This window comes from Hemiscyllium ocellatum, chromosome 6, assembly GCF_020745735.1.
Source record: "Hemiscyllium ocellatum isolate sHemOce1 chromosome 6, sHemOce1.pat.X.cur, whole genome shotgun sequence".
Taxonomy (NCBI): Eukaryota; Metazoa; Chordata; class Chondrichthyes; order Orectolobiformes; family Hemiscylliidae; genus Hemiscyllium; species Hemiscyllium ocellatum.
In genome coordinates this window covers 105,997,981-106,019,271 of record NC_083406.1, presented here as the reverse complement: position 1 = coordinate 106,019,271, position 21,291 = coordinate 105,997,981, and the positions used below count along the sequence as shown (strand labels likewise).

The following is a 21,291-nucleotide window of genomic DNA, read 5'->3' as shown; positions in this document are numbered from 1 at the left end:
ACTATTGGATATCAGATATACCACAATAGCATTTCTGAATGTCTCTGTCTCTGTTCAAAGCTGAAGAGCCCTAACTTATCAATACATTTCTTAAACTCTTCCATACAACATTGGGAATCAGCCCAGTTGCTCTATTTGTGTACCTAAAGGCTCTAGATGCTTCTTTTATGTGAGAGTGAGCAGAACTCTGCACAGCACTCGCTGCAGGGATGTGTAAACCTTGTAATGTGACATTTGCAGATTTGAAACCTTTTAAATTTATGTAATATTGCATGTATTGTGTGTAATGTATTGTTCAGACTCAAAATAAGGTTAGAAACAAAATACTGCAGATGCTAGAATCCAGGGTAGACAGGGAGGAGGCTGGAAGAATACAGCAAGGCAGGGAGCAAAACCCGAATCGTTGACTTCTCCACCTTCTGATGCTGCCTGGCTTGCTGTGTTCTTCCAGCCTCCTGTCAGACTCAAACTAAGGGCAAGCAGATTTCAGACTGAACTGAGGAGGAACTTCTTCACCCAAAGAGTTGTGAGTCCCTGCCCAATGAGGCAGTTGAGGCAACCTCATTGAATGTTTTTAAGGCAAAGATAGTAGATTTCTGAACAGTAAAGGAATTAGGGGTTATGGTGAGTGGTGGGAAAGTGGAGCTGAGTCCATTAAAAGATCAGCCATGATCTTGTTGAATGGTGGAGCAGGCTCGATGGGCCAGATTGCTCTTATTTCTTACGTTCTTCGTAGAAGCTGCCTGTGAGATTAAGTGCAAGAATCCATCCTTCAGTAGGTTGAGCATACTCTGGGGAAAAAGCAATGCCTTCTGGGTCAAATACTATTTCCCCTCCCTGTAGTTCTTTTGTTTTCATTAAAAATTGCACACTGTTCCAAATGGTAGATTGGCAAGGTAACCAGGTGGGAACCTAATGCAAATACAGATGATGCGTAGTGGAATTAGGCTGAGAAAGCAATAGGGAGCACAACTTTCTAATCTTCAAGCTGCTTTAGACAGGATTAAACTCTGGCAGTGCTGTGAAACGCATGAACAATTGATTAATGCCCCTCGATTCTCAACCATCGGAAAAGTCCTTCCGGGTGGACCTGAGTCCAATCACCTTCCTCTGTTTCATCAATGATCTCCCCTCCATCGCAACACCATTGTGGGGATGTTTGCTAATAACTGCACAACATTCAGCACCATTCATGACTCCTCAGACACTGAAGCAGTCAATTCAGGCAAATAAGTAAATGATATTCACACAAACAAATAGCAGGCAATGACCATTTCCAATAAGGGAGAATCTAACCATCTTTCCTGATATTCAGTGGCGTTACTATCACTGAATCAGTGCTATCAACATTCTGGTGGTCGCCTTTTACTAGAAACCAAGTTTAGCCTGCCATGTAAAAGCTGTGGCTATGAGACCAGGTCAGCAGTTGGAATTTTCATGGTGAGTAACTTACCACCTGTCTTCCCAGCACTTCTCCGCACTTGTCAAGGCACAAGTCAGAACTGTGATTAAATGTTCTCAACTTGCTTGGATAAATGTAACTCTAGCAACAGTCAAAGCTTGACACCATACTGCACAAAGCAAGCCACCTGACTGGCACTTCATCAATCACCTTCAACATGCACTCCATACACTACTGATGCACAATGGCAGCAGTGTCTACGATCAACGTGATAAACTGCAACCATTCACCAAAACCCTTCCAGAAATATGTTCCAAGCATGTAACCTCTACCACCTAGAAGGATAAGGGCAGCAGATGCTTGGTAACATCTGGCATAGCACAGTTGTTTCAATAAGCCAATGAAGAAGGGTTTGAATGATTGACACTCATATTTTTACTTAACAAGACTTTAAAGCTGTGAACAAGTCACTTTTTCCTTGGCATGTTTCTTATTTCTACGTAGCAATGGTGTACAATCACACAACTGTCCAGTACTTACCATGTGTGAACAAATGGATCACATGCACGAGACAGCTTCTTTTAAGATGTGTAGATGTGGAGCCAATATGGCAACCTTGAAAGGATGAGGGGTCACTGGTAACAATGTAAAATGTGATAGTGTTTTGTCTGTCATTTGTTTTAACTTGGAATATTGTTGTGACATTGATTCCAGAGACCAGACAGGCCAGTATCTTTAAGACAGACATATGACACCAGGACTTGTGATGTTCCAGTCTAATGATACCTGCTTTACTCAATAACTCAATCAAGTTCTTGAAATCATGTCTCATGAACTTAACTGAGTTTTTTGAAGAAGTAACAAAGAGGATTGATGACAGCAGAGCGATTGATGTGACCTATATGGACTTCATTAAGGCATGTTACAAGATTCCTCATGGTCGACTGATTAGCAAGGTTACATCTCATGGAATACCTGGAGATCTAGCCATTTGAATACAGAACTGACTTAAAGGTAGAAGACAAAGTGTGGTGATGGAGGGTTGTTTTTCAGACTGGAAGCCTGTGACCAGTGGTGTGTCGCACGGGTCAGTGTTGGTTCCACTGCTTTCCATCATTTATGTAAATGATTTGGATGTAAGCATCAGAGGGATGGCTAGCAAGTTTGCGGATGACTCCAAAATTGGAGCTGTAGTGGACAGCGAAGAAGGTTACCTCAGAGTGCAATGGAATCTTGATCAGATGGGCCAATGGGCTGAGGAGTGGCAGATGGAGTTTAATTTAGATAAATGTGAGGTGCTGCATTTCAGAAAGGAACCTTAAAAACTTAATGGTAAAGTACTGGGGAGTGTTGCTGAACAAAGAGACCCTGGAGTGCAGGTTCATAGTTCCTTGAAAATGGAGTCGCAGATAGATAGGATAGTGAAGAAGGCATTTGGTATGCTTTCCTTTATTGGTCAGAGTATTGAGTATAGGAATTGGGAGGTCATGTTGTGGCTGTACAAGACATCGATTACACCACTTTTGGAATTTTGTATGCCATTCTGGTCTCCCTCCTATTGGAAGGATGTTGTGAAATTTGAAAGGGTTCAGAAAAGATTTACAAGGATGTTGCCAGGGTTGGAGGATTTGAGCTACAGGGAAATGTTGAATAGGCTGGGGCTGTTTTCCCTGGAGCATCGGAGGCTGTGGGGTGACCTTACAGAGGTTTATAAAATCATGAGGGACATGAATTGGGTAAATAGACAAGTTCTTTTCCCTGGGCTGGGGGAGATCAGAACTAGAGGACATAGGTTTAGAGTGAGAGGGGAAAAATTTATAAGGGATGTAAGGAGCAACTTTTTCACGCAGAGGGTGGTGTGTGTATGGAATAAGTTGCCAGAGGAAGTGGTGGGGGCTGGTACAATTAAACATTTAAAAGGCATCTGAATGGGTACATGAATAAGAAGGGATTAGAGGGCTATGGGCCAAGTGCTGACAAATGGGATGAGATTAACTTAGGATATCTGGTCAGTATGGATGAGTTGGACCTGAAGGCTCTTTTTCCATGCTGTAAATCTCTATGAATCCATGACTTCACTTTCATTCTCTCTCCCTATGTCATGAAGTCAGTGTAGTATCTACAGTCAGTCAGCTATGTGCAACACAGAGTAATATCTGTAAACACTGAACCATGCTATGTGTCAGTCTGTGATATTGGAGGCAAGTAAAGTGTGTTGTTAATAAACCTAATGCCATTGGCTCTTTGTGTTATGTTCCACAAACTAACATATATACAACCACAAAGCTCATCATGGTGGCAGTAAGTGGACGCTGAAAACTAGTCTTTGCAAATAATTAGTGACAGTAAGTGGCCTCTCAAGGCTGAAAAGTTGCTCGTAATGTGGCAGTTGTGAAAAGTCTTTTTCTTAACTGTCATGATTTCTCATCACCTTCCCAAACTCACAGCTGAATTTGCAACTAAATCCAAAACTAAAGGCTACAAATCTGTGCTGAAGCACAATGAATACTGTCCCCCACACTAATAAAAACAAACAAGAAGCTGCTGCTAAAAAGGGCAGTGAAAAAGTGCTAATACAGATTCAACCTAAGAACATGCTCTTTGAACAAAAATCGGAATAAAAATATGGAAAAATGTATTCTGCACCTAAAAGGACTTGCCAGTCTCCTGAGATTGATTGAGTTCACCAACATTTAAATGTTGAGTTCACCTTGTACAAAGTTGTATGAAAATATCAGCAAAGGCCTGAGTAATGTCATCACTGCTGGTTTCTTCCAGGCAATGCCACACACAGGTGGAAACTTGAAGCTGCAATAATAAAACAGGGAACAGAGAAGCCAGCAAAAAGACACAAAAAACACTATATTACAATTCACATTCTTACACTGGCATGGTAGTGCATCAAGTGACAAAAGAAAGATGGAAACTAAACATCTAACCATGGACTGGCAATCCATTGATATTATATCAGAATGTCAGTTATATAAATAAATAAATAATCTTCACTTTTTTTCTTAGCCATATACTTATCTCAAATGACAGACTGTCAAACGTTTTTCTCACTTTGGACACTGAATGGTTAAGTAGAATAAAATCCTGCAGTTTTTCTTACCTGCAAGGATGCTGACATTCTTTTTCAGATCTCAGAATATCAACATAAGGCCAGAGTCAGTTTCCGGATGCCCAGGCTTGAATTCATGTCAAAAGAAAAAAAAACAGATGAAAGAGTCAACAGTTTGGAGGCAGATGTTGATGCAATGACCGAGTGTGGTTTCACTAAAACTAATTTCACCAAAAGGCCTGTGGAACTGGCCATTTGCCTCCACACCCATCAGATCCTTCTGAAGGGCATTTATAGAGAAGGTTAAAGAATATTCCATTGTCGCACTGCAGGGAAAAGGACATTGCTTTGAAGAAATCCATTTGTCAACAAACACCCAAAATGCAATGCAATGCTCTGTCACAGCTTGTGAAAAAGAGACAAGCACAGTGCTAAAGCATCTTTTCAAGTTATATCTATAACACACAAGCATGTCAATGAAGTCCAAGAGGTAACTACAGTTTAGATTAGATTCCCTACAGTGTGGAAATAGATCATTTGACCCAAGTCCACACGGATCCTTCCTTTGTAATCCATCCAGATCCATTCCCCTCTTACGAATGCACCTAACGCTATGAGCAATTTAACGTGGCCAATTCACCTGGCCTGCACATCTTTGGATTGTGGGACGAAACCAGAGCACCCAGAGGAAACCCACACAGACACAGGGAGAATGTGCAAACTTCACACAGACAGTCGCTCAAGGCTAGAATTGAACACAGGTCCCTGGCACTGTGAGGCAACAGTGCTAACCACTGAGCCACCATGCCACCCCAGTTGCAACCACCAGCCAGACAGTATGTGCAATCAGCTAAATAGGTTATATGGATGCTATCAGAAAAAAATGAAGAATAAACTTCCATCCAAGGGATATACCCCTAAAGAAATGGAGGACACATGCTATGAGCCAAAATGGACAGCCATGCCAGAATAATTATCGTTGCTTTGATAAGCAAACTGCTGACAATGGAACTAGCATCACATGCATTGGCATTATCTCTCTCAAATGCCAAGACTTCTCCTCAGGGTGGACACCTGAAATCTTGCATGTTGTTAAGACATATAAACCTTCTGATATCCTTTTACCAGCATGCATGAATCTACGCTTTATGATCTGGAATGTGACAAATCTGTTAGTTGCAACAACAATTCCAGTTTGGTCACAGTCAAGCAAAACAGTAAACCAATTTAGATGATGACCATCTGTAACAACTTAAAATGATCACATCAAAGGGTGGTGAGAGGGGTGGCCCAAATGTATCCAAAAGGTCACTGAGCCAGTATGTTCATTCAGGTCATTCAGAGATGAACTAGGCGTCTTCAAGAATATAATTTTAAAGGGCAAACATCTCCTAATTCTGTCAATTCGGTGCCAAGCTGTGCTAAACCATATGTGGATGCAGGAAATAAAACGCGATTGCTTGATAATTTGTATATAGAGGAACCTCGATTATCCAAAGGACACGGGTGGGGAATATTCCGTTCGGTTAATTGAATTCCGGATAATCGAATGCCAGATAACATAGTTTAGCCAAGCATCAGGACCTTGCGATCTTGCTGGATAATCTGATATTCGGATAATCAAATGTTGGATAGTCAAGGTTCCTCTGTATAGGCACTAGATTAATCGGGCTGTTAATCAACTCATCAAGTCATGTGAAACTTGTCAATTTTATTAAACTTGATAATTAAGAGAAAGTCACACAAGAATCCTTCTGAGCTGGACAGATATTATCTATTTCCAAAGGCACAATTGTATTCGGGTGACGGGCTATTTCACAAAATTCCCTTTTGTATGACAAATCAGACACTGGTATTGACCAGAACCTCAACTGGACTCACCATATAAATACAGTGGCTACAAGAGCAGGTCAGACGCTGGGAATACTGTGGCAAATGGGTCACAACCTGACTCCCCAAAGTCTGTCTGCATGTATGAGGCACAGGTCAGGAGTGTGATGGACTGCTCCCCATTTGTCTGAATGATGCAGCTCCAATAACACTCAAGAAGCTTGACACCATCCAGACCAAAGCAGCCCACATAATTGGACCACATCCACAAGCATCCATTCCTTCCACCAGCAATGCTTAGTTGCGGCAGTGCTTCCAGACCAATGACCAGTTCCATCTGAAAGAACAACAGCAGCTATACATTGGAACACAACCACCTTCAAGTTCCTCTTTAAGTCACCCAACTTTGTTCCTTCATTTGAATTCCCCTCTCCAAGAGCAATGTGTGTCTACTTACATCACATGGACTGACGCAGTTCAAGAAGGGCAGCTCACCACCATTTTCTCAAGGGCAACTTGGACTAGGCAGTAAATGCTTGCCAGTTTCCGATGCCCACATCTCAAAAGTGAGTAAATTAAAAAGCTAGCATAATAGTTGTTGTTACATCAACCATCATATTCAGTATGTTTGGTGTACCTCAATAATTTGTCCAAAAATAGTCGAAAGTACTCTCCCATTCCGAGCATTTGCAGGAAATGGGGAAATTGATATGTCACCTCTTTTAATGTATATCCTTGTTGAATGATCTGGCAGAAGACACTGTAAAATCCATGATCATTAAATGTAAAGCAGCTGGTCAATTTTTTTCAGATTGCTATGTGAAACTAATGTCAGCTCCTCTAGATCATGGTTTACCTTCATCCAGAAACTCTTGTGTTGTGACACAGATCTGCACAGTTCTCCCCTTCCACTCTCTCACCACTGGACTACCTGTTCATGATGCACTGCTGGCAAGAAATGAGAAAGTGAAACAAGTGTATGATCAACAAGAATGCAGATAGCTATGCCAATCTGAACTAAGTGTAAGGAGTTGATATTTTCATACAAACACATGGGTTAATGGAAACATACATAATTATATCTGGTCTACATCACAACCTTATAATGAACAGTGTTCAAGACCTGTGAAGAAATAGACAGCACATTCATACTCTGTTGTATATGTTACATACAGAAGATCACAATGCACATCAGTTAGCTGTTGTGGCTAATCAAAAGAAATTTGCTGACTTCTGAACAACAGTTTTCTTTACTTTCCTAGATGTAAATTTACTCATCTTGATTCTCCCGAATGACCCATGGCTACTTCAAGTCATTTTTCAAGTTTTCTGTGCAGTCGTACTTTTGTGGTAGCACTCAGGCTGAGCGAAAACTTGGAGGAGTTGCTAGATAACACTGCCAGCATTAATCATTAGCCCAGACTGCGTCAGATGTATTGGAGCTTGTTAATGGTGCTCCTTCATTACTCAACAATGCCTCCAAGCTGGTTTCCTTAATGGAAACTTTCATGATTTAGATGAAAACATTCCCAAAAAATGTCAACAAAAATGACAGGAATAAATGGTTTCAAATGGATTCCAATCTCCAGGAACGGTTTAGTTTTTGTTTGAAAAGGTTGAGGGATGGTTGCACAAACATCACTAAATGTGAGCTGAAAATGTGTTGCTGGAAAGGCGCGGCAGGTCAGGCAGCATCCAAGGAGCAGGGGCTCATGCCCAGGGCATCGATTCTCCTGCTCCTTGGATGCTGCCTGACCTGCTGCACTTTTCCAGCAACACTTTTTCAGCTCTGATCTCCAGCATCTGCAGTCCTCACTTTCTCCTAGAAGATCACTAAATGTGACCACTGCACAGTTCTTGTGGAGGGTGGTCTCTTCCCATTGAGAATAACCTCCATTATGTTGTGTGGCACGATCACAATGCTAAATGGGGCAGACTTTGAACAGATCTATCAACTCAAATCAGGCCATTCATTAGGCACTGTGGGCCAGCGACAACAGCAGAACCATACTCCAGCACAATCCAGAGCTTCATGGCATGGCACATCCCCCATTCAACCATTGCCATAAATCCGGGGATCAACCCTGGTTCAATGGAGGGTGGAGGAGGTCATGCCAGGAACAGCACCAGGTATACATGAAGGTGAGGTGTCAACCTAGTGAAGCCGCCAAAAAGGATTGCTTAAATGTCAAACAGCATAAACAACAAATGATAGACAGAGCTAAGCGTTCCCATAAACAATGAATCAAATCTAAGGTCCTGCCACACCCACTCATGAATGGTATGGGATGATTAAACAACTCACTTCACAACTGGGGGCGGCACGGTGGCACAGTGGTTAGTGCTGCTGCCTCACAGCACCAGAGACCCGGGTTCAATTCCCGCCTCAGGCGACTGTGTGGAGTTTGTACGTTCTCTCCATGTCTGTTTGGGTTTCCTCCGGGTGCTCCGGTTTTCTCCCACAATCACAAAGATGTGCGGGCCAGGTGAATTAGCCATGCTAAATTGCCCGTAGTGTTAGGTGAATGGGTGGGTTGCGCTTCGGCGGGTCGGTGTGGACTTGTTGGGCCAAAGGGCCTGTTTCCACACTGTATGTAATCAAATCTAAAAAAAACTCACTGGAGATGGAGGTTCCACAAATATTCCCATCCTCAATGATTGAAGGGTTTAGCTCATCAGTGCAAAAAAATAAGGCTGAAGCATTTGCAGCAGTGTTCAGCCAACAGTGCTGAGTGGATGATCTATCTTGACCTCCTCCAGCTGTGCCCAGCGGTACAGGTTCCTGTCTTTAGTCAATTCGATTCACTCCATGTGATATCAAGAAAAGGTTGGAGACACTGGATACTGTCAAGGCCCTGACAACATTCGGTCAATAGTTCTGAAGGCTTGTGCTCCAGAACTTGCTGCTCCCCTAGCCAAGCTGTTCCAGTATAATTAAAACACTGGCATCTACCTGACAGTGTGGAACATTGCCCAGATATGTCCTGTATGTAAAAAGCAGGACAAATCCAACCCAGCTGACTGCTGTCCTATCCGTCTACAGATCATCAGATCAGTGACACCCAGTTTGGGTTCTGCCAGAACCACTCAGCTCCTGATCTCATGACAGCCTGAATTTAAACTTGGACAAAAGATCTGAATTACAGAGGTGAAGTGAGAGTGACAACCCTTCACATCAAGGCTATATTTGACTGGGCATGGCACAAAGGAGCCATTGCAAAACTGGAATCAATGAGTATTAGGGGGCAAACTCTCTGCTGTTTGGAGTCATACCAGACAATGAGGAAGGGAGTTGTGATTTTTGGAGGTCAGTCATCTCAGCTCCACGACATTTCTGCAGAAGTTTCTCAGGGTAGTGTCCTCAGTCCAATAAACTGCATCTGCTACAATAATGACCTTTCCTCCATCACAACATCAGAAGTGGGATGTTCGCCGATGATTGCATAATGATGAGAACCATTCCCGACTGCTCAGATACTGAAGCCCTCCATGTTCACGGAACATGGAACATAGAACAGTACAAGCCCTTTGGCCCTCGATGTTGTGCAGACCTTTTATCCTCCTCTAAGATCCGACTATCTTACATACCCTTCATTGTAGTATCTTCCATGTCCCTATCCAAGAGTCGCTTAAATGTCCATAATGTATCTGACTCTATTACCACTGCTGGCAGTGCATTCGACACACCCACCACTCTCTGTGTAAAGAACCTAACTCTGACATCTCCCCTCAATCTTACTCCAATCACCTTAGAATTATGCCCTGCATGATAGACATTTCCATCCAGGGAAAAGGTCTTTGGCTATCAATTATCTATGCCTCTCATCATCTTGTGCACCTCTATCAAGTCACCTTTCATCCTTCTTCACTCCAATGAGAATAAACCCCAGTTCCCTCAACCTTTCTTCATAAGACATGCCCTCCAGTCCAGGCAGCATCCTGGTTAATCTTCTCTACATCCTCTCTAAAGCTTATGCATCCTTCCTATAATGAGACGACCAGAACTGAACACAGTATTCCAAGTGTCATCTAACCAGGGCTCTATAGAGCTGCAGCATAACCTTGTGGCTCTGAAACTTAATCCCACTGCTAATGAAAGCCAACACATCATACACCTTCTTGACGTCAACTTGGGTGGGCAACCTTGAGGGATCTATGGACATGGACCCCAAGATCCTCTGTTCCTCCACACTGCCAAGAATCCTACCTTTAACCTGTATTCAAATTCAACCTTCCAAAGTGAATCACTTTACACTTTTCCAGGTTGAATTCGATCTACCACTCCAGTTCTGCATCCTGTCAATATCTTGTTGCAACTTATAACAGCCCTTCACACTATCCATATCTCCACCAACCTTTGTGTCATCGGCAAACTTACTAACCCACCCTTCCACTTCCTCATCCACATCATTTATAAAAATCACCAAGAGCAGAGGTCCCAAAATTGATCCCTACGGAACACCACTGGTCATTGAGTTCCAAGTTGAATACTTTCCATCTACCATCACCCTCTGTCTTCTATGAACCAGCAAATTCTGTATCCAGACAACCAGATTTCCCTGTATTCCATGCCTCCTTACTTTCTGAATGAGTCTACCTTGGGGAACCATATTAAACATCGAAGAGTGTGGTGCTGAAAAAGCACAGCTGGTCAGGCAGCATCCAAGGAGCAGGAGAATCAATATTTCAGACGTAAGCCCTTCATCATATCAAACCATATCAAACACCTTGGTAAAGTCCATATATATCACATCCACTGCCCTACCTTCATTAGTGTGATTTGTCACATTCTCAAAGAATTCAGTAAGGCTTGTGAGGCATGACCTATCATCACAAAGCCAAGCTGACTATTTCTGATCAAACTATGGTTTTCTAAGTAATCATGAATAAGTAACCATGAATCCTGTCTCTCAGAATCCACTCCAATACTTTGCCCACCACAGCCGTAAGACTGACCGGTCTGTAATTCCTGATTATCCCTATTCCCTTTCTTGAACAAAGGAATAACATTTGCTACACTCCAATCATTTGGCAGTACTCCAGTGGAGGAAGCAAAGATCATCACCAAAGTTGCAGTAATCTCTTCCCTCACTTCCTGTAGTAACCAAGCGTATATCCCATCTGGCCCAGGGGATTTATCTATCCTTAGGTTTTTCAAAACTTCTAACACAAACTCCTTCCGAGCATCAACTTGTTCGAGAATATCAGTATGTTTCACGCTGTCCTCAGAAATATCAAAGTCCCTCTCAGTTGTGAATACTGAAGCAAAGTAGTCATTAAGGACCTCCCCGACATCCTCTGACTCCAGGCGCAGGTTCTCTCCACCATCCCTGATTTGTCCTATCTTCACTCTGGCCATCCTCTTGTTCCTCACATAAGTGTAGAATGCCTTAGGGTTTTTCTTAATCCCAGCTGCTAAAGCTTTTTCATGTCCCCTTCTAGCTCTCCTAAGTCTAATCTTCAGTTCTTTCCTGGCTACCTTGTAACCCTCTAAAGTTCTGTCTGATCCTTGCCTCTTCAACCTGAAGTAAACTTCCTTCTTCCTCTTGACAAGATGTTCCACATCTCTTGTCACCCATGGTTCTTTCAACCTACCATCCTTTAGTTGCCTCAGTGGGACAAACCTGTCCAGCACTATCAGCAAGGGCTTCCTAAACCACCTCCACATTTCTGTCGTGCATTTCTCTGAGAATATCTGTTCCCAATTTAGGCTCCCCAGCTCCTGCCTAAAGCATTGTACTTCCCCCTCACTCAAATACAACAAAATCTGGGCAATATCCAGACTTGTGCTGACAAGTGGCAAGTAACATCTATGCCACAGAAATGCCAGGCTATGACCCTTTCCAATATGAAACAACCTATCCATAGCTTCTCAACATTCAATGGTATTATCTCTGTTGAATCCCCCACTATCAACATCCTGAGGGTTACCGTTGACCAGAAACTCAACTGGGCTTGTCACTTAAACACAGTGGCTACCAGAACAGGTCAGAGACTTGGAATACTGCAGTGAGTAACTCACCTCCTGACACCCAAACGTCTGTCCATCATCTACATGGTACAAGTTAGGAGTGTGATGGAATACTCCCCACTTGTCTGGATAGGTGCAGCTCCAACAAGGCTCAAGAAGCTTGATAGCATCCAGGACAAAACAGCCTGTGAGATTGCCATTACACCACAAGCATCCACTCCTTCCACCACTGATGCTCAGTAGCAGCAATGTATACTGTTTACACGATACATTGAAGAAATTCACCAAAGATCTTCAGACAGCACCTTCTAAAACACTCACCATCTTGACTTGGAAATATATCATTATTCCTTCACTGTCATTTGGTCAAAATCATAATGGCATTGTGGGTCAGCCTACAGCAAATGGACTGCAGTGGTTCAAGAAAGCAGTGCCTCACCACCTTCTCAAGGGCAACTAGGGATGGATCAATAAATGCTGCCCATCAGCGATGCTCAGGTCCCACAATGAATAAAAAAAATTAAAGATGCATTTCTATTTTCTTTTATATCCAGATGTGCTCCAACACACAATTGAACTTTTTCCCCCTTCGCTAAATCACCTGTGGTATTTTTACCTCTATTAACCAACACTAGCATAGGTAGAGTCATAGAGATGTACAGCATGGAAACAGACCCTTCGGCCCAACCTGTCCATGCCGACAAGCTATCCCAACCCAATCTAGTCCCACCTCCCAGCACCTCGCCCATATCCCTCCAAACTCTTCCTGTTTATATACAAATCCAAATGCCTCTTAAATGTTGTTCTTTTTAACTGAAGAAGCAAGGGATAAATCCATCAACAACTTTGATAAGAAGGTGAGGTGAATCTCAAATGAATGTTTTGTAGGATTTTTCGACTTCAGCAGAATTTTACTCTAATATCTAGATATTTTAAGTTCAAAGGCGAGAGTGTGGTGCTGTAAAAGCACAGCAGGTCAGGCAGCATTAAGGGAACCGGAGAATCGACGTTTCGGGCAGAGGCCTTTCATCAGGAATGAGGTTGTGGGCTGGGGGTTGAGAGATAAATGCAACGGGGTGGGGTTAGAGGGAAGGTAGCTGAGAACACGATAGGTAGATGAAGGTGGGGGAGAAGGTGATAGATTCGAGAGGAGGGTGGAGTGGATAGATGGGAAAGGTGATGGACAGGTCAGGAGGGCAGTGGAGGCTTAGGATTGGAATAATGTCGGAGGCGGGGAATCGAGAGAACTGTTGAAAATCCACATTGATGCTATGTGGTTGCAGGGTCCCAAGGCGGAATATGAGGCATTTTCCTCTCGTGTTTGGTGATTTCAGTTTGGCGATGGAGGAGGCCCTGTGCCCCCACCACTCCCCTCACCTCCGTCCAAGGCTCCAAAGGATCCTTCCACATCCGACAAAAATTTACCTGTACCTTCACCAATGTCATCTACTGTATCCATTGCGCCCGATGTGGTCTCCTCTACATCGGGGAGACAGGGCGCCAACTTGCGGATCGTTTCAGAGAACATCTCTGGGACACCCATCCCAACTAACTCCTATGCCCCATGACTGAACACTTCAACTCCTCCTCCCAGTGTGTCAAAGACATGCCATCCTCCATCGCCAAATCCTTATCACCAATGCCTGGAGTAAAAACACCTCATATTCCACCTTGGGAGCCCTGCAACCACAGGGGATCAAGGTGGATTTCAACGACTCCCTCATTTTCCCTCCCCCCCAACATTATTCCAGCCCTAAATCTCCAACTCGGCACCTGACCTGACCATCACCTTTCCCATCTACCTGCTCCACTCCTCTCCAACCTATCACCTTCTCCCTCACCTTCATCTACCTTTTCATATTCACCTACCTTGGCCCCCAACCCCACCCCCTCGCATTTAGCTCTCAACACCCCCTCCCCCCACCCTGCCCCACAAGCCTTATTCCAAATGAAGGGCTGATGGTCAAAATGTTGATTTTCCTGTTCCTCGGATGCTGCCTGACCTGCTGTGCTTTTCCAGCACCACACTCTCGACTCTGATCTCCAGTATCTGCAGTCCTCACTTTCTCCTAGTTAATTTTAAGTTAAAAGCCAAAGGGAAGAACAATCAACATAAGTCAACACATGCATTGTTAATATTTCTCATTGTACTTATTCCATCAGTTAATCAATGCACAGTTAACATTAATAAAACCTCTTCTGATTGTATTGTTCTTAAGAAGAGAAACTATATTTAGAGAATGAAATAGTTGCCATCAATCTTTAAACTGAAAAGAATTGCACTCAGGGATAAATTAAACAGAGAATAATTGATAAGAATGATTGTGGCGCAATAATCCTTAAATTATACCAACTCCCTCAATTTAAGTTCTTTTTTATCTGAACTAAGAATGCATGGGAACATCTCTATATACATCCATTGACAGATATGTATACTGGGAATTATTAGCACAGAAAAATTAATGATGTATTCAGTTTTCAAGTAATAAGGCATAATCTTACATTTCTTTGATCAAGTCTGAGTTGCACTGAGTTTTTTGGAGAGCATCTCACTGCGAGGCCTTGCAAGTTTTCTCTCACTATCTTGCCTCATTCATTACCCACCACTTGTTCCCACAACAACTCACCAATCAGCAACTAGCCACCTGAAGACCAGCGCCCCTGGCACCCACACCATTTCTGCCATGCATTGGTGAGTGCTGGCATTCTAATGTCACCCTGCCTGGTCAATGATGTTTGAACAAGGTGTCGGAGAAAGGGAAAGTGGTAACACTTTATTCCAACATGGCCCGGAGGTCCTGATGGATGGGTAGTGCAATAAAGAGTTATTCTCTCCCCAAAAGTTCAGCAGAGGAGGCTGGACCAGCCTTACCTGAGGCACTTTCACCCAGGTCAGCACCATCCGCAGGGTGTGGAGGAATGAAGAAAAATCAATGTCAGTCTACCAGGGTAAATGCCCTTCTCCCTGCCAACTCATACTAGGTTCTGTGTGCTATAACTCCAAACAAATTCACAAACACAATGCTTGACCAGCAAGGGAAGCTGAGTGCTACATGTGTGGTGAGCTAGAACCTGCGCCTGGAGTCAGCAGCACTTTCATTGCATTAGAAACAGGTGAAAAGTTTTGTTAAAGGAAATTTCCAGAAAAGTGAAAACCATACAGCGAGCAAAAAGCTCAAGAAATTAAACATACAGAACAAACGGTGAAGACAACATTCCTAGTTGAGGTCAAAGAGAGTCAACCATCACCCTGAGGGGACAAGGATTTGAAAATTTAATTTTGACACAGGAGCAACTGTACTAGTGATGGTAAACAGCTCACTATGGTTGAATCTGAGAGAGTGAGGACAGCTAACATAAAACCCCAAGTTCCAGGATCTTCAAGTATAAGTTCAAATCACAGATAACCAAATGTGAAACAACCTATATACTGGAAAAATCAGGATACCTCTTTGTTAAGCACAAATGCACATAGTCCTCTCGGTCTATTAGTGAGATACAGTACTTCAGAGCGAAGATGAGAGATAATTTTATTCAGAATTTCCAAAACTTTTCAAAGGCTCCAGCAAACCTAAGTAGGGGTATTGTATGCCTCTGCAAGAAGTTGCTAACATCTACTTCAACACTTCTAAGCAAATACGTCATTCTAATCTTAGTTAAGCAGCATGATTGAAAGAGGATATTGTCACCAGTGACAACTGATTTAATGCTGCTTGGAGCTAATAACTGTTCCTCAGACCAGTGGAAAACTAGGACTGTGTATGGATCTCACTCATATTGAAAAAGGAGTTTGAAAAAATTGATCTTATTTGGTCAATCAATGGTGGTGTGGCAAAATTGATAACAAGCAGGTTTTACACAAAACTAGATGCAAACATTGGGTTCTGACAAATACCCTTTAACCATGAGTGAAAACTTCAGACTTTATTTATTACACCATTTGAGTGGAATTGCTTCAACTGCCAATCAGGGAAAGACATATACACTTAATGATAAGATCCTGAGGAGTATTGCTGAATAAAGAGACCTTGGACTGCAGATTCACAGTTCCTTGAAAGTGGTGTCCCAGGTAGATAGGATAGTGAAGAAGATGTTTGATAAACTTATATTTATTGGTCAGTGCATTGAGTATAGGAAGTGGGATGTCTGTTGCGGCTGTATAAGACATTGGTTAAGCCACTTTTGGCATACTGCATTCAATTCTCATCTCCCTCCTATAAGAAGGGTGTTGTGAAACTTGAAAGGGTTCAAATAAGATTTACAAGGATGTTGCCAGGGTTAGAGGGTTTGAGCTAAAGGGAGAGGCTGAATCGGTTGGGGCCAGTTTCCCTGGAGTGTCAGAAACTGAGGGGTGGCCTTCTAGGCATTTTAATTTCATGAGGGGCATGGACAGGATGAATAGCCAAGCTCTCTTCTCCAGAGTAGGGGAGTCCAAAACCAAAGGGCATAGGTTTAAGATGAGAAGGGAAAGATTTAAAAGGGACCGAAGGGGCAACGTTTTCACACAGAGAGTGGTGCGTGTGAGGAATGAGCTAGCAGAAAAAAGTGGTGGAGGCTGGTACACTTAACAACATTTAAAAGGCTTCTGGATGGGTATATGAAGTATGATATGAAGAGAGATATGGGCCAAATGCTGGCAAATGGTACTAAGTTAGTTTAGATTATCTGGTCAGCATGGATGAGTTGGATTGAAGTGTCTGTTTCCCTGCTGCACATCCAATGACTCTATGTCTATCATTTAGAATCTATTCTCATCAGAGATTTAACAAATAGCAATGTATGGAATCTGGAAAGGGCAAAAGGGAGCTATTTGCCATATGTGTGGCAAGAAAGGCAATGGCCTATGGTGTTATCATCAGACTATTAATCCAGATGTTCTGGGAACCTGAACAATACAGCAGTTGATAGGATTTGAGTTCAATAAAAAGCATCTGCTCCAGTTTCCTCCCACAGTCCAAAGATGTGCGGGTCAGGTGAATTGGCCATGCTAAATTGCCCATAGTGTTAGGTAAGGGGTAAATGTAGGGGTATGGGTGGCTTGCGCTTCGGCGGGTCGGTGTGGACTTGTTGGGCTGAAGGGCCTGTTTCCACACTGTAAGTAAGTAATCTAATCATCTGGAATTAAGAATTGACTGATGATCATGAAATCATTGTTGATTTTTGGAAACAACCCATCTGGTTCACTGGAACGGCATGGTGGCTCAGTGGTTAGCACTGCTGGCTTGCAGCACTAGGGACCCAGGTTCGATTCCAGCCTCAGGCAGCTGTCTGTGTAAAGTTTGCACATGCTCCTCAAGTCTGTGTGGATTCTGTCAAGGTGCTCTGTTTTCCTCCCACAATTCAAAGATGTGCAGGTTAGGTGAAATAACCATGGTAACTTGTCCATAGTGTTCAGGGATGTTTTGGTTAGGTGTATTAGTCAGGTGTAAATGTTGTGTAATAGAGTTGGGGAATGGATCTGGGAGGGCTACTGATCGGAGGGTCGGTGTGGACTTGTTGGGCCAAAAGGTCTATTTCCGCACTGTTGGGATTCTACGATTCAATGATGATAATATCCTTCAGGCATAATCTTACATTCCGTTGACTAAGTCTGAGTTGCATTGAGTTTTTTGGCGAGCTGCACACTTGTGAGGCCTTGCGAGTTCTCTCTCCCTATCTTGCCTCATTCATTACCCACCACATGTCGTTCCCACAACAACTTACCAATCAGCAGCTAGCCAAATCTGCCATCTTCACCTGATTTGGCCTACATGTGACAATATGATGACACTCAACTGCCCTCTGATATGGCCTCAGTTGTACCAATCATTACAAAGTCTCAACACAGAAATGAAACCTCATGGACCAGGTGGCATTGACCTGGGCACCAGAAAAGACTATGGCAAAAACAGCAAAGGTCTTTTTGTTTGGGTGGGGAAGTTCAAAACTGTAGGGTGTAATTTTAAGATGAGAGGAGAAGGACTTAAAAAGGAACTGAGAGGCAACTTTTTCACCAATAGCGTGGTTCACATGTGCAATGAACTGCCAGAGAAAATGGTAGATGCAGGCACAGTTTCAGTATATAAAAGACATTTGGACAGATATATGAATAGGAAAGGTTCAGAGTGATGTGGGCCAACCACAGGCTTGTGGGATAAGTTTAGTTTGGGATTATGTTCAGCATGGACAAGTTGCACTGCAGGGTTTGGGCTCTGTTTCCATGACGTGTTACTCCATGACTCTACGTGATGCATAGTACCTCTTAGGTTATCCCCAACTTAGTCGATCCTACTAAGCATATCAGACAGCTCTTGATGAAAGGCCAGAAATGGTATTTGAGTCAAGATCAGACTGCAGTTTTGTTAACAAAAAATAATTCAGGAATGTGGGCATCACTGACTAAGTCAGCAATTACTCCCCATCTTTAGTAGCCCTTGAGAAAGTGGGGGTGAGCAACTTTCTTGAACCATTGCAACTCATTTGTTGTAAGTCACGGCGCAGTAAAGATAATAGGGGTAATTGTGATAATGATGGTTCTGACTTTAAATATTATGTAAAATGGCTGTATCTATGATGAACAAATTGATGAAGAGGGAAGTAATATATTTCAAGAAAAAGCTAACCAAAAATATAAAAATCGATGAGAGTTTCTAAATCTAAAAAATCACAAAGCGAGTATTGGTCCTATCGAAAGTGGGACTGAAAAACTAATAATGGAAGATAAGCAAATAGCAGATGAATTGACCATATGTTTTGCATCAGGCTTCACTAGAGAGGGTAAAAATGACATACCAGAAAGAGCGATGAATCAGGAAATGGGAGGAAGGAACTCAAGAAAATAACAATCATCATAGAAATGACACTGAGACAATTGTTGGAACTGCAGGCTGACAAGTGTTTGGGTCCTGATGAAATCCATCCTAGAGTATTTATGAGATAGTTAAAACAGTGATTTTAATTTTCCAAAACTCCATTGAGTTGGAGTGGACCCATTAGATTGCATGTTAACAATATGAGTCCTTTATTCAAAAGGGGCGGTAGATAGAATGTAGGAAACCACAGACCAGTTAGCTTAACATCCGTCACAGTGAAAATCTTAGGAGCCTTAATTGAAGAAGTTATAACAGCGAAGATTGGAAAGTTTCAAGTTGAAAATTTGAAATTTTCCAAAGTATCAGGCAAAGTCCAAAGTTTTGTGAAATGGAAATATTCTTTGACAAATCTGTTGCAATTACTTGAGCAAATAATGTGCTGTGGATAAAGGGGATTCAGTGAATGTACGGTACTTGTATTTCCAGAAGGCATTTGATAGGATGCTACATTTGAGGTAATTATGAAAAATAAAAGCTCATCGTGTAAGGGTAGCATATTGGAACAGTTGGAAAGTTAGCTGGCTAACAGAAAACAAAATATAAGTCTAAGTGGGACATTTTTAGACTATGAAGATGTAACAAGTGGTATGCTACAGTGGTTGGTGCTGTTTGCAATTATATAAGTGAGGGAGTAGAAGGTATGGTTTGCTAAATTTGCTAATAACACAATGATAGGTAGGGAGGTAAGTTGTGAAGGAGGGCATAAGAAAGCTATAAAAAATTATGAAGTGAGTGAGCAAAGATGTGGCAAATAGAATACAACTTGGGAAGATGTAGAATTGTCCATTTTGGTAGGAAGAATGAAAAGAAACATCTATTTAAATAGTGAGGAATTGTGGAGCTCTGAGATGCAAAGTGTCCTGGGTGTCCATGCACGAGTCACAAGATGGTCTTTTATGCAGGTACAAAAAGTCCTAGGAAAGCAAATAGAACATTAGCATTTATTGCAAGGTGAATTGAATGTAAAAGTAGAGAGGTTGTGCTTCCACTATACACAGCACTGGGGAGCCTGCATCTGGAGTGCTGCACACAATATTTTATATAATATAATAACTTACTTCTTACACCGTGAACTTTTATCTTCCACAGTCATCTTCTGTAAGGAATTATGTAAATGTGTTGGAAGTAGGTCAAACAAGGTTTGCTAAACTCCCAGCTGAAATGGGGAGGGATTGTTCTCTGAGGGAAGGTTGCACAGACTGGGTTTGGAGCTGCTGGAGTTCAGAAGATTAAGAAATGCTTTGAATGAAACACATAAAACTCAAAGGGGTCTGAAAAGGTCGATGTGGAGAGGACATTTCTGCCAAAGGGAAAATCTAGACTTGGAGCCTCTGTTTCAAAATCATTTAAACAGGAAAGAGGTGGGTTAATTTCCCTCTCTTTCTGAGGTTCAGGAGTCTTTAGAATTCCCTTCTTGAATATATTTATATCAGGGCGAAAATGAGTACTGCAAGTGCTGAAGATCAGAGTCAAGATTAGAATGGTGCTGGAAAAGCACAGTAGGTCAGGCAGCATCCGAGGAGCAGGAAAATCGACATTTCGGGCAATGAAGGGCTTTTGCCCGAAATATCGATTTTCTTGCTCCTCGGATGCTGCCTGACCTGCTGTGCTTTTCCAGCACCACTCTAACCTTGACTCTATGTTTATAGCCGGTCAATGTTAACACCCAGAATGCTCCCTACAAAACAGAGTCCTTCAATATTTTAAAGGCAGAGGTTAATAGACACTTGTAAAGTAGAGAGGTTAAAGGTGATTGGGAATGTAGATTTTTAGTTGTATTCAGATCAGCCATGATTTTATTGAATGGAGGGGGAGGCTCCTAATTCATATGTTTGTAAGAAAATAAAAGAATACTGGAATAAGATAGACCAAATATAGAGAAGCACGTATGGAGATGTAGCTTAAGGAGATATAGCTCAAGGTGATTATATGTAAATAATGATTTAATTGATGATATGACTCTGACAGCAATAGAAGGAAATACATCAGATTAGAATGAGTATGCGGAGAGAGAGGTCTTAGCCACTACACAAGAGAGCTTCATCAAGTAGCCTGTAATATCCTAAAGTTGATAAAAGAGTGTTAGTACACCGAGAGTTAAAGAGCCTTACTTTGAAAAAGGAGCAAACAGCAGCAGAGACAATGTATTCTAAGCCCAAGATAATCCAGACCTGTG

At 42.3% G+C, this 21,291-nt stretch overlaps 1 protein-coding gene across 4 annotated transcripts in view; it reads left to right on the top strand.

Annotated features, from left to right (window-relative positions):
* The window catches only part of gabrb3 (gamma-aminobutyric acid type A receptor subunit beta3), a 110,925-nt gene that overhangs the window by 68,216 nt on the left and 21,418 nt on the right, over positions 1-21,291 (top strand). Inside the window, exons 6-8 of one of the 4 annotated variants that reach the window (XM_060826832.1) lie at positions 475-523; positions 14,489-14,512; positions 18,683-18,691. The exons of the other annotated variants lie outside the window; for them this stretch is intronic. Coding sequence (XP_060682815.1) covers positions 475-523; positions 14,489-14,512; positions 18,683-18,691 — 82 coding nt within the window. The remainder of the gene's footprint in view (positions 1-474; positions 524-14,488; positions 14,513-18,682; positions 18,692-21,291) is intronic. 4 annotated transcript variants of the gene reach the window in all.